Source organism: Dama dama, chromosome 20, assembly GCF_033118175.1.
Source record: "Dama dama isolate Ldn47 chromosome 20, ASM3311817v1, whole genome shotgun sequence".
In the NCBI taxonomy this organism is placed as follows: domain Eukaryota; kingdom Metazoa; phylum Chordata; class Mammalia; order Artiodactyla; family Cervidae; genus Dama; species Dama dama.
Window position 1 is genome coordinate 64169683 of NC_083700.1, and position 26402 is coordinate 64196084.

The window sequence follows — 26402 nt, forward strand, 5'->3', positions numbered from 1 at the left end:
TATTATGTGATATATTCTTATTGCATTTTTTTAAATTTCACAAATTTCCCACACTTGAAAGAAATGTAAATATTCGACTTTCTAAAGTAAAAAGTGAACATTTCAAAACATGCTCCATGACTGACTCTTCTTTTTCTTAAGATTTACTTTGTATCCTTTGTATCCTTTATATCCTTCCTTATGCTTGCTATGCATACATGCACACATAAATACATATATATACACATATATGTACACTTACATATGTATAAATGTAAGCAATAAATTTTATTATAAAATCATATAACCTGAATTATTTGCAGCCTGTAATATATCATATTCATCATTCTTTGTTAGAATATACAATTCTACCATTTTTTATCATTACATATTATGAGTATCCTCTTTTATTTAACTTCTTCCTTATTGAACATTTGTTAGTGCAAGAGAATGGCTATTTCAATACAATTACATATACCCATTATATAAATTTGTTAGGAAATGCTTCTTAGAAGTAAAATGTACAGCACAGGTTATAGTCAATAATATTACAGTAACTTTGTATGGTACTTAATATACAAAATTATCAAATTGCTGTGTTGTACACCTGAAACTGTTATTGAGTCCAAGCTCATTCTGCTTGCCATGTGACAGGTCAGTAAGTCGACATACAAAGTGTTAAGACAAGGAATATGACTTTATTTGGAAAACCAGCTGACTGAGACTATGGGAAATGAATGTCCAAAATAACTATTCTGTCAGTGCTGGATGTCAGGTTCTTTTATAGAACAGAGGTGGGGGGGTGGGGTTGAGGAAGAAAAGTAAAAGGATCATTAATCTTGCAGATATCTCTGGAATGGCCAATCTCTGGGAAGGGATGTATTAATTTCTCCCTTCCTGTAGCCATCCACAGGTAGACAGGGTCCCATAAAAAGGCATTTTGGTTTAACATTCAGGTAGAGGGGCAGAGTTCCCCAAGAAGGCCATTAAGTATGGACAATATCCTTTTAGTGAACAAAAGCTACTAGAAGCCAAGATTAAAGTAAAAGAAACAGATACAACATGGAGTCAGTTCTTTCCTGTAACAAAAATAACAGAACTTTGTAATTCAGCTAAACTTCAATTTAAAAAGAAAAGTACAAACTCCAGTAGAGGAAGATTTTTAAAGTTACAAATTGCCTCCATAACATTTACTTCAATTGATATTCTACTTTCATTGACAAATTATAAGAATGGCCATTTTCTGACATTTTGCCAATATTCAGTTCAGTTCAGTTCAGTCTCAGTTGTATCTGACTCTTTGCGACCCTGTGAATCATAGTACGCCAGGCCTCCCTGACCATCACCAACTCCTGAAGTCTACCCAAACCCATGTCCATCGAGTAGGTGATGCCATCCAGCCATCTCATCCTCTGTCGTCCCCTTCTCCTCCTGCCCCCAATCCCTCCCAGCATCAGGGCCTTTTCCAATGAGTCTCTTTGGCATGAGGTGGCCAAAGTATTGAAGTTTCAAGTTCGACATCAGTCCTTCCAATGAACACCCAGGACTGATCTCCTTTAGGATGGACTGGTTGGATCTCCTTGCAGTCCAAGGGACTCTCAAGAGTCTTCTCCAACACCACAGTTCAAAAGCATCAATTCTTCAGCGCTCAGCTTTCTTCACCATCCAACTCTCACATCCATACAGGACCACTCGAAAAACCATAGCCTTGACTAGAGGGACCTTTGTTGGCAAAGTAATGTCTCTGCTTTTAAATATGCTATCCAGGTTGGTCATAACTTTCCTTCCAAGGAGTAAGCATCTTTTAATTTTATGGCTGCAATCACGATCTGCAGTGATTTTGGAGCCCAAAAAAATAAAGTCTGACACTTCTTCCACTGTTTCCCCATCTATTTCCCATGAAGTGATGGGACCAGATTCCATAATCTTAGTTTTCTGAATGTTGAGCTTTAAGCCAACATTTTCACTCTCCTCCTTCACTTTCATCAAGAGGCTATTTAGTTCCTCTTCACTTTCTGCCATAAGGATGATGTCGTCTGCATATCTGAGGTTATTGATATTTCTCCCGGCAATCTTGATTCCAGCTTGTGCTTCTCCCAGCCCACCGTTTCTCATGATGTACACTACATATAAGTTAAATATGCAGAGTGGCAATATACAGCCTTGACCTATTCCTTTTCCTATTTGGAACCAGTCTTTTGTTCCATGTTCATTTCTAACTGTTGCTTCCTGACCTGCATACAGGTTTCTCAAGAGGCAAGTCAGGTGGTCTGATATTCCCATCTGTTTCAGAATTTCCACAATTTACTGTGATCCACACAGTCAAAGGCTTTGGCATGGTCAATAAAGCAGAAATAGATGTTTTTCTGGAATTCTCTTGCTTTTTCGATGATCCAGCGGATGGTGGCAATTTGATCCCTGGTTCCTCTGCCTTTTCTAAAACCAGCTTGAACATCTGGAAGTTCACGGTTCACGTATTGCTGAAGCCTGGCTTGGAGAATTTTGAGCATTACTAGCCTGTGAGATGAATGCAATTGTGCGGTAGTTTGAGCATTTTTTTGGCATTGCCTTTCTTTGGGATTGGAGTGAAAACTGACCTTTTCCAGTCCTGTGGCCACTGCTGAGTTTTCCAAATTTGCTGGCATATTGAGTGCAGCACTTTCACAGCATCATCTTTCAGGATTTGAAATACCTCAACTGGAATTCTATCACCTCCACTAACTTTGTTCGTAGTGATGCTTTCTAAGGCCCACTTGACTCCACATTCCAGGATATCTGGCTCTAGGTTAGTGATCACATCATCGTGATTGTCTGGGTCATGAAGATGTTTTTTCTACAGTTCTTCTGTGTATTCCTGCCACCTCTTCTTAATATCTTCTGCTTCTGTTAGGTCCATACCATTTCTGTTCTTTATCAAGCCCATCTTTGCATGAAATGTTCCCTTCGTGTCTCTAATTTTCTTGAAGAGATCTCTAGTCTTTCCCATTCTGTTTTTTTCCTCTATTTCTTTGCATTGATCGCTGAAGAAGGCTTTTTTATATCTCCTTGCTATTCTTTGGAACTCTGCATTCAGATGGGAATATCTTTCCTTTTCTCCTTTGATTTTTGCTTCTCTTCTTTTCACAGCTATTTATAAGGCCTCCTCAGGCAGCCATTTTGCTTTTTTGCATTTCTTTTCCATGGGGATGGTCTTAATCCCTGTCTCCTGTACAATGTCACGAACTTCTGTCCATAGTTCATCAGGCAGTCTGTCTATCAGATCTAGTCCCTTAAATCTATTTCTCAGTTCCACTGTATAATCATAAAGGATTTGATTTAGGTCATACCTGAATGGTCTGGTGGTTTTCCCTACTTTCTTCAATTTAAGTCTGAATTTGGCAGTAAGGAGTTCATGATCTGAGCCACAGTCAGCTCCCGGTCTTATTTTTGCTGACTGCATAGAGCTTCTCCATCTTTGGCTGCAAAGAATATATCCAGTCTGATTTTGGTGTTGACCATCTGTTGATGTCCATGTGTAGAGTCTTCTCTTGTGTTGTTGGAAGAGGGTGTTTGCTATGACAATTGCTTTCCCTTGGCAAAACTCTGTTAGCCTTTGCCCTGCTTCATTCTGTACTCCAAGGCCAGAGTAGTTTTATCTACTGTGGTTATCTTATGGCTATATTTGAATATATATAGACCAGGATTCTGTAAGAGGCATTATTGACATTAGGACCAAGTCTTTGTTATGGGGCCTTTGCTTTATAGAAGGTTAGTAGCATCTCTGACTTCCACTCACCTAATGCCAGTGGCACCAGCCCCACATACCAGCCAGGTATGGCAAACAAAACTGTATCCAAAAATAACAATATCCTTTGAGGGCCATATTCCTCATTCTCTTGATTGGGAGCTACTATCCTACATTGGTTTGTAAGTTTCTTTTATAGGAGCGCATTTGCAGCTTTCTTTAATTGGCATAAATATAAGAAAAGGAATTGAAATCTTAGCTTGGGCAATGTCCTTTAGATGACCCCATCGAAGCTATATTAGAAACACTATTCATTGTAAATTTTAAATGGTGGGGATAACATTTTAATTACATGTTTTAATTTAATGGCATCATATTTGTTAACTGCATCTTTTAGTGACCTCTGTGGTTCAAGGCACTTCAGGATTCTATCATTTCACCATATTATGTGTTATTAAGAACTTCAGAGCCTATAACATTTAGCTGTTTTTTTTTTTTATATTATTCTGACCTTCTTATAACAGGTAGCTGGAATTTAAAAAAGAAAAAGTGGAGCTAAAAGAACAGCATAAATAATACATTTGTAGTTTTCAGTATATTCCTATTCATGGGGGTTATATTCTTACCAGAAATACATTTTGCAGATAATCTACTAGGTACTTGTTCTAGAAAATTTCATAAAAATTGAATAACTTTATAAAAATTGGAGATCAAAAATAATATTGAAAAAGAAATCCTTTGAGTCTCTCAAGCCCAATTAGAAATTACCAGCCAAGATGAAGTTCATCACTGGTGTTTTTGTATAAATGTAGCTTTACATCAAGGGATATTACATAATGAAATGGTAAGAGGAAAACAGTAAGAATGTTGGTACAGCAAGATAGTCATTAGAATTATTATTCACTTTACATTCATATAATCTCTTAATCTTTACAAAACCCTTTTAGCATTTCAGTTAATCCTCCCAAAAGCTTCAGTAATATATCAAAATTAAGATAGTAATAGCATGTAATAAGAGATAATGTTTTACTAGTTTTTTGCTAGATCTAGTAACTGTAATCTTGACTTATCTATTTATAAATACCTGTGGGGATTCTGCTATTTATAGCTTTTTAAAGAAGTGAACTAATTCCTTGAGAGGAACTGATTACACTAAAGTAAATTATGTACATTCTTATGTATCTAACAGATGAAATCTTCAAGCTTCTACTCATTAGAATACATAAAAATCCTTAAATTTAGCTAAGAGCACACTACATATTCTGATCATTCTCTGCCTCAGAGTCCTTACCCATACTGGCTTGCAACAAGAGTGAGCCCTTCTTTGAATCAGTCTGAGTTAGCATTTGCTGACCTCTTATTCTACACATCTGAAAATGTTTAATCTTCCCTATAAGTATTCATCATGTCCCTCTGTCTCCTTCAGTATTCTCTGCAAAACATAAAATATTCTGAGAGAATGTACTATCTGTGTGGCTCTGTCTTGATTTCTGTTTCTCATATAAAAATGTGTCTAGTTTCAGGGCTTCTCAAGAAAGGAACATTTACAATTCTTTCTGATGAAAAAAACATGCCTCCTGATGGTATCTGTTCAAAAAGAGAGCCCAAGTCTTTCAGTGTTAGGGCATAGCCTTTTTTCATCAGAGTTTCATTCACACTTTGAGTAAAAGCCACCATTTTGTCTATATTTTAAATAAGTGGAATCTTAAGAGAGTTTAAGCAACTTACTTAGGATCACCCAGTGACTGAGTGGTAGAGACAAACTCAAGTTTCCAATTTTACATTCTGTGCTGTTTCCCTATCACACATTCTTTGATCTTTCCTTGCCCAAGAGGTTGAAGGGAGTAGATCTTTGTTAGATCCATGAAAACCTTGTTCCCGTCTCCCAGATTCCACAAATGGTTTCAGGGTGAGTTGTCAGAGACCCAGCAATAGCAAACCTTCTAAAAATTATTCATAAGCTTTCAATTCTTATAGGGAAGTTATCAAAATAAAGTACTCTTCCTCTCATTTGAAAATGAGGGAAATCTTGTCTACTGTAGATGTCTCTTCCCCCATTATACATTATTTTTTCTAAATACTTGCCAAGCATATCTAGCAACTAATCAAAATATCCTACCTGAAGTCCTGACTATATCAGACTATAGATCAGTATATGGAATATAGTTTAGATGTTTACTTTTCTTTTAATTGATATTCATCAGTAAGCAATTTTCAGTACCCTGTATGACATCTGATTGCTCAAATTCCTTTTTCATTTTCTCCCATTTCGAAAAAGCTGAAAGGTAAGTTTAGTCTTTCAACCATTATTTATTGTCCTTAATTCCATACTTCTTTTTTTTTTTTCTTTTCAATGGTTCTTTGTTGTTGTTGATGTTGGGCCTTGGTTGCAGCATGAGGGATCTTTTTCCACATGGGCTTTCCCTAGTGTTGGAGTGAGGGCTCTAAAGCATGCAGGGGCTCAGTAGCCCCATGACATATGGGATCTTAGTTCCCTACCCAGAGATCAAACCCATGTCCCCTGCATTGGAAGGTGGGTTCTTAACCACTGAATCATCACGTAAGTCCCAATTCCATACTTCTGATTAGAAGATTTATTTTCTTTAGAAAAAATAATTTGTTCTTTTGAATTCTTTGGAGAATCTATATGATTTTTTTAAACTATCAATATAGGTAGTATTAAATCTAAATAAAGCTGCAAGGAGTTTTGGAAGGAAAAAATAACCTGGGAAAAAATAGGTACAATACTTAGAATATTTCAGCATAGGGCAAAACTTTATCGAGTATTAAAGCCCCAGCTAAGGCTGTGCCAAGAACTGAGAATATGTAAATAGAAAGACCTTTCTCCCGAAACAGTGTATCAGGTGGACGTATACACACGAACAACCCAAAGACAACACATCTGTAAGCTTGAGGTAACATCATGGTGCCTCAGATGGTAAAGAGTCTGCCTGCAATGCAAAAGAGCAGGGTTCGATCCCTGGGTCAGGAAGATCCCTTGGAAAAGGAAATGGCCAACCATTCCAGTATTCTTGCCTGGGAAATCCCATGGACAGAGGAGCCTGGCAGGCTACATCCTTGGGGTCACAAAGTTTGACACAGCTAAGTGACTAGACCACCACCACAAAATCATGGAAAAGCAAATCAGAACATTTCTTTACCCCCTGTTTACATCTTTTTGGCTTCATATTGTTCTTGGGGTCAAGTCTAAAACCTTAAGGAAAGCCAATGATAAGGTTATTTAGGTTATTTGCCATCAAAGTCAGGACCCTTTTGAAGTGAAAAGTAGGTAATAAAAATATTTCAGAACGTTTCCTGTATTGGTGGCCCTATAAAACAGCTCTTTTCAAAAGTAGTCTTTTTTTTCTACAGAGTATCTACACTTATTTGGAATAGAGCACCATACGCTTGATAGACATTTTGAATGATAATAATAGATTCGCAATGATAAATGTTTTGAATCCTTCTTCCACTACCCCTGAAGGGAGTGGCTGTCCCTCGCCACTTGTGCCTGAGCCTATTTGAGTGAAAGGTGATGCTTACATCATATCTAGATAGGATCTGGGACGAGAGGCGGGATGTTGCTGGTTATCTTCCATATTTAGGCACATTTGAAATTAGAAGGGCCACTACTCACATGACTCACATGGTACCCAGGAGCATGGCAGAAGCTGGAGCTTTCCAGACCTGTATGAGCCTATCTCAACAAGACGTAAACAAGTAAGACTCAAGTGAATTCTACACTGAGCAGAACACTTGGTAACAGAAGTGGCAAGTACTAGGTCCCAGCAAACAGGAATAAAGTGGACACTTTCCCTGGAAGGCACTGCATGTTTGGACTCCCTCTGCCTATTAGCCTCATCTCTCCCGCGGGATTTTGTGTTTTAGTAACATTGGCTGCTTTACAGTTTCTCAGCAGTTCTTTGTGCCTGTCCTTCTAGGACCTCTACCCTAAAACACTCTTCATAGCGTTCCCCTGACTGTTCTTCCTCTGAGTTCCTTTCAGATACCAGTTCAAACAACACTTTCTGAGGAAAGCTGTCCTTGACTCATTGGTCTCTTTAAATCTTTTTGTTATATGCCTACGTAGAAGCCATATATATATATATATATATTTGAAGATTTTCCTTTGTTCATAATTACAAAGATGTTAGTTTGAATGACATATTCATAACTGATTCAGATCTGTCTCCTCCAGGAGACTCTAAGCCCTTTGAGAGTGAAACATTATGGACTTTCTTTCACTACATCCTTGAGATTTCCCAAGAAGGCTATAATCCGTAGGGTTGAAAGAGTCGGACACAACTGAGCAACTGAGCACACACACACTCAAGTAATGCAATTGGATGAATAAATAATGCACCAAGTACAGTGGTTAGTCAAAAATGTTCATTCTTTTCCCCAAAGGAAATTTAAAGAAAGAAATCATCGTCATGGTAATGAGTTATTTTGGAAAGAATGTCTCAGAAGAGAGAACATGTGAAGCATTCATTATATCACTTTTTTAATTGGAATATAGTTGATTTACATGCCGTGTTAGCTTCAGGTGTACAACACAGTGATTCAGTTACATACACACACACATACACACACGTATATATTCAGATTCTTTTCCCTTCTAGGTTGTCACGAAGTAATAGTTCCCTGTGCTATATAGTAGGCCCTTGTTGATTATCTGTCTTTTATATAGTAGTGTGTATTTGTTAATCCCAACCTCCTAATTTATCTCTCCTCTATCCATAAACTTGTTTGCAATGTGTATCTTTTTCTGTTTTGTAAATAAGTTCATTTGTATCTTTTTTAGATTCCACTATAATTTCTATCATATATGTGTCTGTCTGGTTTACTTCGCTTAGTATATTGCTACAAATAGCATTATTTCATTCTTTTTTTACTTCCTTTTCACCTTAGGCAAATTGCTATATCTATCTATCTACCTTCATTGGCGTTTTCAGTTTAACTGATTAAAATGGGTTCCTAGCCAAATAATGTCAGAGTTTTTCAAAGCAGTATGATTATTAAAAAGCACATATTTGGTGTCCTCTCTATGCCCTGGATTTCTAATATGTACATGAGGATAATGATGCCAACTCTATAGACAGAGTTACTATAAAATGAAAGGAAATTAAAATGATAAAAAAAAAATCTTTAAAATTTTGGATAAGTGTCAATAATTTGGGGGACAATCTTATGTCCTTCTCTTTTTACCTTTTATATTGGTGATAACCTTAGCAATATCTTTTAATTTAATTGCTTAAGTTCTATCTTAGACGCTAATTAACAGTTGAATGATGATATGTTTGTATAATTTTTAACTGTTAATAACCTCTATCCTCATTTTATACAGCAGCTATATACAAAGAACATTTTTCCTTGCTTATATCTTAACAAAAGAAATTTTATTACTCAGTTTTCATTGTCACATTAAATCGAATAATTGTTGTAAATGCTCTTCACATATAGTTTTCCTCCTTCACCTTTGTTCCCTTTCTAGCATCTTTCTATGGCTTATAAACATCTACAGTTGAAACCAACCATAAAAATAAGCTCTTGAAATTCACTTACACCCACAGAGATCACTTTATCATTCATGTTTATAAATTTCTAGCTCTCCTCACCTTTTAATTCTGTTTGGAGACTAGTAAATTATTCTTTTAAACATCGAGAAAAACTAGCCATTAAAATATTCCTAATGGAAACATTAAAAACATGAAATGCAAATATTTTTTTAATTTATGATTATATATTGCTGTGGGATTTTAGCCATAATAAAATAGAGCAATTATTTAACTGTTACCTCAGGGGATGTGGGAAGATGTTTTCCTAATGAGGCAGTATTCTGCACACTTGTTGATTAAGACTTTTGTGTGGCCTGCTTGTGTGCCCAAGTCTGATTAATGAATACATATCATAAAGTCCGTGGGTCTGTGGTTTCTATTAGATGCAAAATGTTGCATATATCCTGAGGCATCCATTCATAAAATAAAGGAGATGAAACTTCATTCTTTACTTTTTCTCCAAATTATTCCTAGAGGGTCATTTCATTTTGCTAACTGTTTCAGTTTCCATTGGTATATCTACCTACAGACAATAGATTTATAATGATACTGTTTTGTCAAAATTGCCGGAATATGAGATGAAACAAAATTTAGATTTAAGAATGTTTAGTCAATTTAATAGTTGAATGTTCCTTTACATACACCATTAAGGGTACCTGAGATTGGGGTATACCACCCTTCATCCTCTTAGTTATTCAGCAAATGTTTGTTGAGCATCTTTTATTAATATATGTCAGACTTTGTACTATACCCTGGGAATGCATCAGTGAATAAAATATTAAAAAGTCCTTACCTTTATGGATCTTATTCTAAACCACTGTGCTTAGTCGCTCAGTCGTGTCTGACTCTTTGTGACCCCATGGACTATGGCCCAGCAGGCCCCTCCATCCATGGGGATTCTCCGGGCAAGAATATTGGAGTGGGTTACCATGCCCTCCTCCAGGGGATCTTCCCAACCTAGAGATGGAACTCAGGTCTTCTGAATTGCAGGCAGATTCTTTACCATCTGAGCCACCAGGGAAGCCCGCAATAGTCACAGCCTGTTTTAATAAATAAAGATTTTTTGCAATATAGTCACATTCCTTTGTTTGCATATTGTTTAAGGCTGTTTTAATGGTATGAAGAATTGAGTAGTTGTGACAGAGAACATATGGTCCTCAAAGTTTAAACTATTTACTGTCTGGCCTTTGATAGAAAAAGTTTGCTTATCCCTCTTCTATGTTAGAGTGATGTAAGTAAAGATAACTAGCCTCTCCCATCAAATATCCCAGAATATCATATTAGATTTATTAAGAATATTCTTCTTATATTAATGTATCTAATAATTATTTATATTTATTGCTCTTTAAAATACAGTTACTCTTTCCTTTCCTATAAAAATTTTAAACATAGTTAGATTTTTGACCCTGAAATTTCAATTCTACCCTAGAGAAGTTTTAATAAGAATGAGAAATTGTTTAGATGAACAATAAAGAATTAACTTATTGTTTAATTAAACCTATTCAAGTATGTATTTTGCTGATATTATTTTAGAGGAAAATCCTGAAAGTGGAAAAAAAGATCTTATATTTTACGTTGAAGAGATATTGCCTGAAATAAAGACTGACAGATATAAGTTCTGAAATTTTAAGGTGCTATTGACAGGTCTAGTGAGTCTTATGACACTAAATAATGTCTATCCAATTGTTAATAAATATACACTCTATTTATTGTTAGACACTTCAGATATTTGAGACAATTTGAGAGAACATCTTGCCATATGATTTAGTAACTATTAGTGATGATTGATGTTTGTTTGGAACATTTATATTGAACATTATTCCAAGTACTTTATTATGTAATTTAATACATACAAAAATCCTGTGAAATAGGTACTAATATTATCCATATTTTACAGACAAGGAAAGTGCAATACAAGGAATTAAATAAATAAAAGTGAGAACTGGAATTTAAATCTATTTGTGGATTTTAACTTGATCGATTTATGAGGACTTGCAACTTGTCTGGCAGATAACTCAGTCTAGGAGTAGGAAGAAAAGTCAGTTGCATCACTTTCTTCTTCGTGTATACTTATCAGTATTAATTTTAATTCAGAGTACACTTGGATACTTTAGATCTTACTTTTTCATTTTATTGCCGTACTCAGTCGTGTTGGCCTCTTTGCGACCCCATGGACGTTAGCCTGCCAAACTTCTCTATACAGGAAATTTTCCAGGCAAGAATACTGGAGCAGGTTGCTATTTTCTTCTCCAGTGTACCTTCCCAACACAGGAATCGAATCCACATCTCTTGGGTCTTCTGCATTGGCAGACAAATTCTTTACCACTGAGCCACTTGGCACGGCTACTTTATTAAACTACGTGATATGATCTGGAAAGCTACCTGGCAGGCACACGTACTATACCCAACAGGAGACTTAAAGATAACAAAGGGTTGGAGGAGGCGGGGGGGGACTTCTCTGTCTTTAGTAACAGTCATTTGTCTCTCAAAATGGCTTGTGTATATATAGAGATAGATATATATTTTTCCCAAACAGCTTTTATTTGATGTGTGACCATGTGATGTAGAAAAGTGATGGCACCAGTGTCCTCTATATTTGAAGTAGTAAACTTTGATTTTTCCTTGGAAAAAATATCAGTAGGAACGCTAATGTGTTCTTCCTGTGTAGTAATAGATTATTTTTATATTCTGCGTAAGACCACTGACATGAACCCAGTAACCACACTTGAACTCTAAAGGCTATAGAGCTCTATTGTTCAGCAGCACAGGAAAAACTTGACCACAGAGATCAAGAACGCATGTGTCTCCATTAGGGGTTTATTGGCATAAAACACTATATTGTTTTCAATGTCACTGGTGACTTACTAAGTTCAATGCATAGTAATGTCAAATAGCTAACCAAGTCGCTACTCATTAATGTTTTCCACTTTTAACCATTTCTAAAATAAAGTTACTGTTAGCAGTCAGAAATAAATAAACATCTGAACAGTTAAATTCTTGAACTTTTAGATGTCAATTTAACTTCTCTTTATCCTTCATCTACAGTTTGGTAGTTTTGCAGAGTTCTTAGGAGCATTAACTGTAGAATTTGTCTACTAGGTATGAATCTTGACTCTGCTACATGCTGTTTCACTTTGAGCCTGTTATTCAACTTCCCTATGCCTGTGTTGCCATAAATGTGAAATACATGTAATGATACAGATCTTACTCAGCTTACAGTGGGATTATGGCTCGACTAAACCCCATGTGTTAGATGCATGTAGAAATGCATCTAATACAGACAGCTAGCTTTACGAACATCATAGGTAAGCCTAGCCTACCTTAAACATGCTCACAACTATTATATTAGCCTAAAGTTGGGCAAATCTTTTAACACAAAGCCTGTTGTGTGAGAAAGTATTGAATATCTCATGTAATTTCTTGAATACTGGAAGAGAGAAACAGAGTGGGGTATGGATGCAGATACTTGTCAGTGCCCTGGTTGTTTACCCTGGTGACCTGGTGACCTGGTGACCTGGTGACCATGGGGCTGACTGGAAGCTGAGGCTCACTCCCACCACCCAGCATCAGGAGAGTACCATGTCACATATAACATGACTGGGAAAATCAAAATTCAAAACCTGAAATACAGTTTCTGCTGAATGCGTATCACTTTCCCACCACTGTAAAGCCGAGAAATCCTAAACCAAACCATCAAAAATGAGGGACTCTCTGTAATGATAATATTAAGAGGAATAAGCACACTTATCCTATAAAGTTCATGTGAGGGTTAAATAAATGAATAAATAGAGAAAGCTGAGAATAGTGTGTCTGGCACATAGAAAACAATAAATATTAGTATTTTTTTTATTGATTTGAGTCTCTATTTTAGATATTGAGTATATAAAAAATGGTAGAACAACTATTCATCCAGTTGTATACCCAAGAAGTAAAGCCCTATTGGGAGAGTATTGCTATGTTTTAAAGTGTAAACCTTAAGAGATTAGTCAAGTATCAGGAATATTGTTAATGTTGTTCAGTTGCTAAGTCATGTCTGACTCTTTGTGACCCTATGAACTTCAGCAGGCCTGGCTTCCCTGTCCTCTACTATCTCCCAGAGTTTGCTCAAGTTCATGTCCATTAATATACTGTTAATATCCCAGAATAGTCTATGGGGGATACTCTCCTCTTAGGATATTTAAAACCTACTTAAATATATTGTATTTTCAGATGCTTTCAAATGTTTCAGTATATTTCAGATTACTGAATATTCTTTTCCTGTACTTACAAACTACACTCCCATTTCTCATTATCTACTGTCTCACGTGCCAGGCATTAGCCTCAGGAGAAGACGTTCTAGATATTCCCAAAGCTGCTCAATACTAAGCCTAGGGAATATTAAAAAAAAGATGAGGCTTGTGATGCTGAGAAAGAAATGCTTTCTAGCAGTGTCATGAGGCTATATGTAAGGGAAAAGTTAGTCTACTCCACAGTTCTAATACAATATCAACAAACTCAGTGGCAAAACAATTTCTGTGTTTCCTTTAAGTTTATACTAATGCAATTTACCATCTAAACTTTGAAAATTTCATTTTCAAAGAAAATGATCACAGAAATTGATCACAGACCAGACAAGAAATTCAGACAAAGCTTTATTGGAGACCCTGCTGCAGCAGGAGGGGCGAGAACAAACAGGTCCCTTTGCTTGCCTGCTCCCTGAGGGGATTAACTTGTTCCATATACGGGGTGAGGGTAGGGAGGTGTTCAGGGGTCGGGCCACAAGGATGGCTTAGGTGGCTTGCCCACCACTTAGGTGGTGTTGTGTGCAGGGGGCATGTCAGTACCCTGCTTTTGCTCTTGAGCCCTGCTTTTGCTCCAGGTTCTTCAAAAGTGGTAGTTGAGTTTGTTGGTCTCTCGGTATCTTTTGTCCAGAATCGGCCACACTTAATTTTAGTCCCATATAATTTCTTTGTATTTTGTTGCTTGAGGAGAGGTGTGTTCAGGTGCATATGCTGCTGCACTGCACTAAAGGTCCCAGGGTTCAGCTTGTCTTATAACTATTGCTTTATTAGCGAAAGGTTTTTAACAGGTGCTAGGCCAATCAATCCGAGAAGGCAATGGCATCCCACTCCAGTACTCTTGCCTGGAAAATCCCATGGACAGAGGAGCCTGGTGGGCTGCAGTCCATGGGGTCGCACAGAGTCGGACACCACTGAAGCAACTTAGCAGCAGCAGCAGCAGCCCAATCATTTGCTTCCTGGCACAGCTTCATCTTGCAGATCTTGGGATTTCCAGGGGGAGTTCTGCCAAGTCTGGGTGTATTCTTTACTGGGCTCAAACCTTTTAAATGTGCTTTCAGCCACTATATACCTTCAGGGTATTTTATCAGTCTCAGTACATTCACACATGTTCAGGTTCCACAATGGTTGCAATATCTGAAAATTCACCCCCTCTTTGTTTGAGATCTCTTTTCAAACAATTATAGATCAGCCTGCATTAAGAGGATAATGTCCTTGGGGTTTTCTACTATGAAGTCAGTGTCCTCAGATTATAAAAAAGATCAGATGAGAGAATGATTTGAAAGCTATGAAATCAGAATTGTCATACAAACCACAGAATGCTCATGTGCTTTGACTTTCACATAAACAACAAATTATTTTTTAAGTATGTTCTCAATGTTGTATGGAATACACTTACACTAAAAAATTACATTGTCATTTATCTGAAATTCAAATTTAACCGTCATCCAATATTTTTATTTACTAATCTGGCAACACTATGAGAAAGACCTATAAAGGTAGGTATTAATGTTATAATGAAGAAAATGTGAGAAGTACTTGAAAGTATAGACTGCATTTATGATTTGCTGAAAAGGAAGTTTACAAGTTATAAGTTGGCTTGATCTTTTTACTTTAGGAAACACAGAAGCAGATTTCACAAATAGTAAATGTTTTCATATAATTGACTACCCACCAACTATCTAGAGCATCAGTAATAAATATGAGTTATTGATACATTAGCATTTGTTTTAAGCTGGATTTAAAATTTTTATTTTAAAAATAAGAAATACTCTAACTATGTGGGGTTTAATATCTATACCAAGGTAATCAGTGATAGTCAACTAACACAGGGTGTTTTACTAATGCTGTAGTAACAAATTATTACAAATTTAGTGGCCACAAATCTGTGAATTCACAGTAGGGGAGGTCAGAGGTCTGCATACAGCGAGGCTCAACTGACTCCTCTGCTCAGAGACTCACTGGGCTAAAAACAATGCAAAAGCCATTCTGGAAACTTTGGGGGAGGGTTTATTTCTGTGCTTATGCAGATGATTTGATTGCTGGCTTTTGGACAGATGTCAGACTCCATTTGTGCAGGCTCCCACATTTCTTGCCTCATGGCCCACTTGGTTCTCTGCTTTCTGACCTTCACTTCTCCCTCATCTCTCCCGCCTTCTTCAGCATCTCTCTGCTGAATCTCTTTTGCCTTCCTCTTTCATTAAGGGCTCATATATTGACATTGAGCCCTTTTTGATCCAGGATAACTTTCTTATCCTAAAGTCTATAACCTTAATTCTATTTGTAAAATCCCTTTTGCTGTACTCACAGGGTTCCAGATGTTAGGGTGTAGATATTTTTTTTGGAGGGGACATATTATTCCACTTATCACATAACCCAATACTATGTGAATATCCTGTAACTAAGGCATGTAAACTAAGGCATGTAATTAAGGCCTGAGCTTCCCTTGTAGCTCAGTTGGTAAAGAATCTGCCTGCAATACCAGAGACCTGGGTTTGATTCCTGGGTCAGGAAGATACCCTGTAGAAGGAAATGGCAACCAACTCCAGTATTCTTGCCTAGAGAATCCCATGGACAGAGGAGCCTGACAGGCTACAGTCCATGGGGTCGCGAGAGTTGGACATGAATTAGCAACTAAACCACCCCCCTGCAAAGCATGTAAAAGAGCAATTCCAAGTATTTTTTTAAAAGAAAATCAGAAGATCAAATTCTCAGCACTTAATTCCAATCTAGCTAGTAGATTTTTTTATTATTATTAATAGATTATCTTTTCATTTTAAAGCTTAAATTAAGAACTACTCAGCCATCTCTGCAGTGGCCTAAGAATTGAGAATGGGTCTTCTTTTTTTATAACCTCTTGGTAAGCCAGTAAAATCCACCTTTCGTCCATGGCAAAAGCAGTTCTGTTCTAGGCCAGTTAATTTAAACGTAATAAAACTATTTGAAAGGATATTATAGTTGTGATCATGACACATTCTTAAATGAACCAGATAACATTTGATATATGTGAAAAATTAAAGCACGGGACTAAAAGTGCTGTAAGAGAAATTTTCTCATTTTTTCTGGTGAGATCTGACATCAGCATATAGATGGCTTCATCAATTATTGAGAAAAAGACTAAGAAAGGGAAAAAAATGACTGATTGGGATGCTTCATTTTGAAGTCTGAGTTTGAAGCTCTTGGTTTGAATGTACCCTGTTAGGCTTAATCTTTAAGAATTAGCAGCTGCTCTCTCACCAACCCATCTATTTAAATTTCTAGTTAAAAAAAACCTAATCCACTTAAAAAATTTTAATGCTTTCTGTCAAACATCAGAGTATGTGTGCCAAACTTTAAAGTAATTGCACGTATCAATGAAGTGAAGAAACAGATATCCGTATAGATAAATATCACTTAAGATGAAGCAAAGGAAATTATTTGAAAGATTTTTTTTTCCAGAACTATTTTTATTCTCTTCTGTATTCTGTATTCTAAAGTACCTCAGTGAATTTCAGAGTTCTTATTATATTTACCACATAGTGTCCTTGTTTTGTTTATTCCTAGAAAAGTATTGTGGATTCCTGGTTTATAAGTTAAAACTGTATTTTAAAAATTAAGACAGAAATGATAATGAAAGACTGTTAATTTACAAGTCATTAATTAGCCCCTTTGCTTTTGTGACGTTATCATTAGAGATAAATAATAAAGGAACAACAGCTCTTAAAATCAGCACACATAGGTAAACAGTAATGAGCAAAAGTGTGAATCATTTTAAAGGGTCTATTTTCCTAATTAAGGTTAATAGTAATTATTTCTATTATATTCTAAAGACTTGCCTGGTGACTCAGATGGTAAAGAATCTGCCTGCAATGTGGGAGACCTGGGTTCCATCCCTGAGTTGAGAAGATCTCCTGGAGGAGGGCATGGCAACCCACTCCAGTATCCTTGCCTGGAGAATCCCCATGGACAGAGGAGCCTGGCAGGCTACAGTCCATGGGGTCGCAGAGTCAGACACAACTGAGCGACTAAGAACAACACATTATATTTTAAAGCTTTACTGAAGCATTCAAGTTTGTTATTGTTGACAGTGTTAATAGTATCTTTCTAATTATTTAATCTAAAATATAGATATTTCTCTACTGGAATAATTGCAAACTATTTCTTGTTATTAGAAATTTTTTTTTAATTCTACATAATCTTGTTCTGAGTTTTGTTTTTTATCACATCTCACACTGTTCATGCTTATTTAACAAAATATTCCCTCCCAGAAGATACTTTTCTGGACCACATAAAATGCATAGAGTTTCAACTTAATTTCCACCTCTTAGTAATTAAAGTCCTGTGCCTTTAGGTGATACTAATTCTTAACTCTATTAGAAAAAGAATTTAAAGTAGCTTATATATTTATGAATAAAGAGAATGAGGCAGTGTAAAAAGAGTAAATGTAGGTTTTTCCAGTTATCCCAAATTTGCTAAAAATTATAATATGACCTTGTATTTGGCTTTAAGTTTTATCAAGGAAAAAGATATTCTGATACTTGTTAAAATGGTAAGTAAGGCTTCATTCAGGACTATTGTGATAGGTGCCAAAACTATCAAAATAGAAGGGATTAAGAACAACTCTGAATACTATAAGAACAACCAGGGATTTACAGCCTAAGAACAGGTTATGTGTGGGGGTTGTGGATGGAAAATTACTAGACATCAAGTGTAGGGAGAATTCTTGCTAAACTTATTTTAAGAGGTTTCTTGCTGAATGGCAGGCCAGGGTGATCAGATATCAATGATGGGAGATGAAAAATTTGATTGGACTTTGAAAGTGATCACATATCAGGGGGTGGGGGGGGGCGGGGTGGAAATCCTCTGTAAGCTGACTCAACAGAATTCCTGCTAAAACTAGACACTGCAAAAATGGCACTGAAGCCCAGGGTCAAGGCCTGAATAAGAAGAGGGCTCAGAGAAACTTGACTATAGTTTAGTTAAGGAAAGTTGCTGTCAGTTTCCTACTGACGAAAGCCAGGGAAGAACATGTCGACATACAGAATTTGCACTGTCCAAAACAGAAAAAAATACCATCATGCTCTGCATTTCCATGCAGTTGAACTCAGATCTGATTTTATCATTTGGGTTTCAGTTTTTCACAAAGCTACCCTGGGAGTCTGTAGGTAGGTAACTAGCATTAACCAGAGGTGGTGAGGTAATGAGCTAAGGGGATATCTAAGGGTCCTGCAAGGACAGTGACCTGAAGGCATGCTTTATGTGCTGGAGGAAGAACAGAGAACCCAGTGTGAGTGGAGTGAACTGATCAAAGCAGAGAGAAGTAGAACTTGAAGGAAGAAATACATCATTTCAGATCTTGTAGACTATTGGGAGATTTTCAGGTTTAACTCAAATAGGAAGCCTTTGGAGGGTTCAGACTAAAGAAATGATCTGACTTACCTTTTAACAGGTCAGTCTTTCTGCTGTAATGAGAAAAGACTGTAGGAAGGCAAGGATGCAAGCAGGGAGACCAATTAGGAAGCTTTAGCCCAGGAGAGGCATGACGGTGTCCTCTTCCAGGAAGGAAATGTAAAGACGTTATGTGCTGGTCATATTTGGAAATATGTTTTGAAGGTAAAGATGAAAGGTTTGTTGATTAATAAACTTGATTACTGCTAGAAAATGAGATAAAAGTTGGTAAGGTTTACAGCAAAAATAGATTCTTTAGGAGAAGAACAGTAGTTTAATTTTTGACGTTTTAATTCATCATGTCTGTTGGATTTCCAAGTGAAAAAGTCAGATAGAGCCTAAAGATCTTATCTGAATCCACTGAGTCTGAGTGAGTAAGTGTATGTAGCTGGTCCAGCGACTGAGATCCAGACAAGTCACTTGTTTTCTCTGTGTTGTCCTCCTTTGGTCACTCAAGACTGGCCTAGAAATCATACGTTAGAGCGTCATCTCGTGTCCTTCTCTTCTCTGCAAACAACTGCGTGGCACTTCCTGAATAGTATTGTACTTGCCTGTTGACTGGCCATCTCCCCCATTTTACTGCAGGTTTCTTTCAGAAAGGGACTGTCGTGCATAAGTGATTCTTGAGTGAAAGAATAAAAAACCTTTGCATTTAAGATAAAATCTAAGTACTCTATCTCTTTCTATCTTGCCTCCTGCTACTCTTCCCTTTGTTTTCCTTAAAGACATACCACATTCTTGACTCTTTTTAAGTCTCATGGCTTTTTGAAAATGCCATTTTCCCTCATAAAATGCCTTTCTCCCTCATTTCTGATCAAGTTCTGGTTTAAATGCTAAATGTACCCAGGACTCACCACTATATCAGACACTTAGAGGGCCCTTTATAAGATGTTTCAAATACATGCAAATAAAATGATCCATATACTTGCATTGTTGATTAGTTGCTAAGTTGTGTCCTACTTTTTTGAGACCCCCATGGACTGTAGCCCGCCAGGATCCTCTGTCCATGGGATTTCCCAGGCAAGGACACTGGAGTGGGTTGTCATTTCCTCCTGCAGGGAATCTTTCCAACCCAGGGATTGAAACTACATCTCCGGTTTCTCCTATATTGGCAGGCAGATTTTGCTGCTCACTGAGCAACTGGTTTTGTCATCAAATGTGGATGATACAATGTATTTCTGATTGTTTTCATTGAATAAAACCATAACACTTTTTTGATAAAAATGCTTTAAGCTGTTTTATCTTATAATTGGGAAAATATAAGTTTATGGACTAAGAATCAGTCTCCCGTTTCTATAGCAGCACCTATTTTATAAGTGTGTAAACATTTTTCTCTTTTATGTAGAAAACATGTACTTTCCAGAACTACATCACCCATAGAGAATGTTCCATTTTATTCTTCACTATTTTAGCATATGATGTAAAAGCATATCCAAAATGCATATACATTTCTGAGAAACCATAATAGCAACTTTTTCAGTGTGTTTTATCAAAATTAGAATTTTAAGAAACTCTAATAAAGATTATTTTAACCACTAACTTGGAAAATTTATGCATCAATGAACAATTATTTTAAAATTTAATGTTATTTTATCTTACAACTCTTTTTTTGTTGAGATAAGTTCAATATAAATACCTCATAAAATTCTCTGAAGATTTTCAAATCAATAATGTTTTGAGTATACTATGTATACTAACCAAATTTTAATACTTTTTCTTATTTAAAATATATTTATAAAATTAAATACAACTGTTCCCAAATTTATTTAAAGAAGCTGTCGCTATAGAAATCTAGAAAATACTAAGCATCTCTCTTTCATAAGTAGCAAAGACTATTTATGAAATTAATATTATTAAGTTGTCATTTAATTTAGTTGTTTGAACATGTAACAGAGTGAAACTTGTCAACTGAATCAATTTAAATATATTTTATCTCTCCTCTACAATTGCTGAATTCTTTTCTTTGTATAGATTCCTTACTTAATAAGAATTTGTTAATCACATAATTAGAAGCAATAAATATTTGGAAGCAGGAGAAGGGACTAGATCCATATTCCTCTTAAGAGTTTCTCTCAAGAACCTCTCCATGGAGACATGACAATATGAAATTATCTGGTCTATTATTTTATACTGCTTTTGTAACAGTAACTAATAAATACCATTTTCAGTGCTGTGTGTGTGTGCTCAGTTACTCAGTTTTGTCCTACTCTTTCTGACCCTTCGGACTGTACCCTGCTATCTCCTCTGTCCATGAGATTTTCTGGACAAGAATACTGGAGTGGGTTGCCATTTCCTCCTCCAGGGGATCTTCCTGTGGCTTCTGCAGGGATCGAACCTGTGGCTTCTGCATTGCAGGCAGATTCTTTACCGCTGAGCCTTCGGGGAAACCCCTATCATTTTCAAAAGCTATGTAAAATTTTTAGAATATGGAAAAAAAACATAATTTTTCTATAAGTTTCTGAAATCCTAGTATAAGAATTAGCCAAAAATTAAAATACTGCACTTTGCTACTGCTGTTATAAATCTTCTGAAAAATCTGTTTGTGTTAATAAAATATATTCAATAGAAGATTAATCTACAAAATTTTTTAATAATTTTAATATTTTAAATTATTAACATGCTTTTGTTAAAATAAATATACATTTAAAATATATCCCTCAATTAATCCCCTGACACTGTAAATATGGCTTACAAATCTCCGAGAGTACAAGAAAAGGAAAAAAAGAAATGGGAATTTTTCATAATAAAGTCATTTTAGAAGGGGTAAAAATTCTGTGCATTCTGTATAACACATACTCTGGAATATAGATAATAGAATATAAATATTTATCAATAAAATGTATGTCTTCAAACAAACATATATTTCATTGAAACATTCATTTTGAAAGTTTATGAGGTTACATTTAGGAAAATTAAATCTCAGCATAATATTAAGAGAGATAGCTAGATGAACCATACAAAACAAAATTTATTCAAACTTTCTATAGTGATGGAACTTGAGTGTTTTTTTCTAATTTCCTTTCAAATTCTCTTTTCCAGTTAAAATTTTCAAAGGATTAACAGAATTTTCACTAAAACTTCTTTTCAAAGAAATAGCACATAATTTAATGAACAAAAATTTGATCATTAAGTTTTTCAAACCAAAATTTATCTTGATATGTATATTAACCATATTACTGGCAGAAGATGATATTCATCAATCTGTAGATGTGATTATAACATCTGAAGAAATTCTTGAACAGGTGCTTAATACAATCTGGAGAATTGTACCACTACAATTTGTACTGACAATTTTCAGTGGTGTTGTAAAGATCAACCACATTTTTGTTTGCATACGTCTACCAGAGGATTTGTGCTTCTTAATATATATAAAAATGTCATGGTTTGTTGGTTTCTATTTATTTTATATATTTGCCACATGTTTATTTCATTTATATGTATCTAGTTTGTTATGAAAATTATCTCTTGAAATTATTTTCTCAGTTTAATCTCTTGGCATTTGGAGTTATCATATACAAAGTTTTTCGTCACACTGCAGAGTTGAAACGAGAAGTTAGTTGCTATGAGAACATAAGGTAAGTATTTTTTTGATTGTATTTTCTTTAGCAATTCAAAGCTTTTGTAACTTAAAGTGCAAGTAATTTTTGGAAGGCAGTTTTTAAATTAGTTTTTTCACATTTTCTCCCATCATATTTAAAATAGTTACTGCTAAATAGCACTTAATATGTTTAATAAGCCTGTAATCACCACAGATCAAATGATAAGTAAAGTAATCTTTTTTGAACATACTCCCCTTTGGGAAAAAAAAAGATAATGACTACATTTTAAGACAAAAGTCGGCCTTAGGATCTGCTTCTGCAAAGCAGTTCTCAGACTTAGTAGCTGTTTCTTTCTTGTATTCCTAGTTTGCATGCTTCCATGATTTTTCCTCACCTCCTGTCCTTTAAAATTGATTTATTGAGTCCTTGAAAGTGGTTTGTTCAGGAAAAACTGAAGTGTACTGTAGGGAATATTAGAAACAACTGAGGTTTGGGTTGCTTGGGAACACTTCTGTAGTTTCAATATCTTGCACAAGATTTATAGTTAGAATTTAGCAAATGTTTGATTACTTTCTTTTACTCCTCACCATTCATAGTAACATGTAGGTTGCTGGTTTTAATAAAGTTGAAAATGACTCATTTTCTGTGGTACACTGCAAAAATATCTTCTGCAATAAAGAATGATTGCACTAAGAATGAGTGAGAAAATAAGCATCAGTTGCCTCATTTTCAAGGCAGTGTCCTCAGTGAGCAGGATTGAATGTTGTTTTACCAAAACTCAGAGGTGGTAAGTTGAAAATACTTAAGAGAGTATGTTCCTATGTTTTTTGGGGTTTTTTTGTTTGTTTTTTTTTTTTTTAAGAAATCAGCATTCTAACATTAATTTACTTTGAAGTAACTGTATTGCAACCCCCCCCCCCAAAAAAAACTGTTGTTTTATATCTTACATGTTCTTCTCTACTGAACCTAAAAGGAAAGCAGAAGCTTCCTTTGATGTCCTGCCTATGTGCTGACCTAAATCCACATGGTATATTTTTCAAGGTTTCTTAGGGAGAATACTTCTTAACAGCTATATGTCTTAGCTCCAGAAGTTCCTGCAACGTTAGTTTTGAAATCAAAGCATGCACACTGTAGTATACCAGATGAGCATATTTTAAGATTAAGGAAATTTCTCGAAAACTACCAGATTTTAATAATGTGGCCTTGAATTTGGACACGTGTCCCAGCCACAGTGCACTAGTATACCCTAGCCTGTCCCATGTAACAATGGCAGAGTTTATCAGTTTCAAAATTCTGTTGGTCTTTACCGAAGATTTCTGGGTTATTCCAACTTCCTACAAAATTTAAGGGATCTGAGGGTGTGTTAAGTCTCCATAGCTTTCTCAGCGGGAACACTGCACATTTCTTCCAGGTCTTGTGCCCGAGGAGCTCTTGCCCTCCTGTTTCTCCTTGGCACCACCTGGATCTTCGGCGTTCTCCATGTGGTGCATGCATCGGTGGTGACAGCGTATCTCTTCACCATCAGCAATGCTTTCCAGGGGATGTTCATCTTCTTATTCTTGTGTATCTTATCTAGAAAGGTAAATAATTTGTTATCCTCATCAACCTTCTAGTATAGGTATGTCGCATCAGTTAGCAAATTGATAAAAATCCTCATTCTAGTAAATTTATGACTTGTGCCTTTATTGCCTAAATGCAGTACATCTTAGCATTGGAATAATCAGGACACATATTGTTCATAGCAAGATGTGCTTTTAAAAACTTGCTAGTAGGAATATAACTAATACAGCTTACATTCACTTGAGTGTATTCTGACAGATAATCGGAAAACAACAATAATTTATAAAACCAAATATAAGGTTAATGTGATTTGAAAATAATTTGATGTGATTGTTGCAATTATGTTTCACATTTCTTACTTTATTTTCTTCTTTTTCTTAGATCCAAGAAGAATATTACAGGTTATTCAAAAATGTCCCTTGTTGTTTTGGATGTTTGAGGTAAACAGAACTATGGATAATTATTGTTATACAGAAGTAAAAATGCCCAACTGCAGATGGCCAATGTATAAAAATGATTCAAACAAATTGTCCAATTATTAATTACTAGGTAATCAATTATTTTAAATCCATTTTTCTCTTTACTGTGTAGAAACTGTAGATAATACAAGATAAAATTATGTACCATATAGCTATAGTAAGCTTTTCTACATGGCTTACTTAGCTACATCAAAAACAGTATTACAGATATTTGGAAAGTAATTAATTTTTCAGAATTATATCACTGCACCCAAGCAAAGATTTTCTTTCTAACACAAAAAATGTATGAATGTCCTGAAGGAAACCACTGGCTTGATATTTTTGTGACTTGTGTTGCCTTTGAAACTAGTCCTCTATCACCTTGGTAATGAGCTCTGTTACGGAAAGTGGAACATAAGAGAATGAAGGGGTAGGATATGAAACAGTAAAAAGAGAGTGATTGTTATAACAGTGAGATGTATTTTGAGCAGACTTGTTGTTTAGTAAACTAGATGAGAATTGAATAAACACATCTTACAATTCTATGAGTTGTTCTGAACTTAAAGTTTTACTAAAACAACTTAGACTTGTACTTGTTACATCAATTTTCTATCCCTATAGAAAACACAAAACTTCACAAAAGAAAAAACTAAACATTTCTGTTCTGTTTTTACGTAAATGTTAGAATGAAGTATACACTCTTTCTATACTTATTTCACAGATTGTGACTTCAAATGCTTATTCAGAAGTACATAAATGTGTCAAAATATAATATTGTTCATGCCTGTAAATGTAAAAATCATGTATATAAACCTGAAGTATTCAATTCCATAACATTTCAGTGCAGTGATAAATACTATATCTCATTAGACTCATATATTTGAGTTATTTTTTTAATTTTAGAAATATTATAGTTCACATTGCAATATTCCCTTTTAACTTACTACTTTTAAAAGGGCACTGTAAATATGAAAGTATTCATAAAGTGAATTGCTGTTTTTTTCTGTTCAGAAAAGTACACATTAAAAATGTTATTTATAACAAAGAGATCACTGAGAACTGTATAAACTTCCACAGAGAATATATTTTCTGACAGTTTTCCACTAGTAAAACATATCTCCTAAAATGTAAGTCTTCTACCTTCCAATCTTCAAATTAAAATATAGAAGCAGGGATTTTATTTCAAAATATATGTAATTGTTCTGCACTTACCTGTAAAAGTATGCCAATACACCAAATGTTGTGATTTTAACTTAATTTCTCCAGCTGTTAAAATGAAGTCTGTCAAATCTTGCTCTAACAAATAAAATGTTATCTAAATGAATCCTTCTACTGCTTGGCTGAGTCATTTGTCAAGAAAGATAAGCTACCTCCCAATGTCTCAAACATTTTTAGAAGATCTGTGATAATAACTTTTTATTTGATCTTTTGATCTCTTATATGGTTAGCCTATAACCTGTTATTCAGTTCAGTTCAGTTCAGTTGCTCAGTCGTGTCCGACTCTTTGTGACCCCATGAACCGCAGCACGCCAGGCCTCCCTGTCCATCACCAACTCCCGGAGTCCACCCAAACCCATGTCCATTGAGTCGGTGATGCCGTCCAACCACCTCATCCTCTGTCGCCCCCTTCTCCTCCTGCCCTCAATCTTTCCCAGCATCTGGGTCTTTTCCAGTGAGTCAGCTCTATTATCATTATAGTTATCACTGTAGGACAGTGCTATTGGAATAACGGTACTGAAAAAGTAATCAGTTCGATCAGTGTATACAATTTATGTGTGGTGGGCAGAATAATGGTCCTCCCAAAATGCCCACATCCACATCTTTAGAATACATGGATATGTTAGGTTACATGGAGAGAAGAATTAACCAGCTAACAGCTT

At 35.6% G+C, this 26402-nt stretch overlaps 1 protein-coding gene across 3 annotated transcripts in view; it reads left to right on the forward strand.

Annotated features, from left to right (window-relative positions):
- ADGRL4 (adhesion G protein-coupled receptor L4) overlaps positions 1 to 25837 on the forward strand; it is a 141185-nt gene extending 115348 nt beyond the window's left edge. For all 3 annotated transcript variants that reach the window (XM_061121552.1, XM_061121553.1, XM_061121554.1), the window contains 3 exons: positions 22449 to 22540; positions 23916 to 24084; positions 24446 to 25837. In XM_061121552.1, the coding sequence (XP_060977535.1) occupies positions 22449 to 22540; positions 23916 to 24084; positions 24446 to 24508 (324 nt within the window). In that variant the 3' untranslated portion in view covers positions 24509 to 25837. The remainder of the gene's footprint in view (positions 1 to 22448; positions 22541 to 23915; positions 24085 to 24445) is intronic.
- The last annotated feature ends 565 nt before the right edge of the window (positions 25838 to 26402 follow it).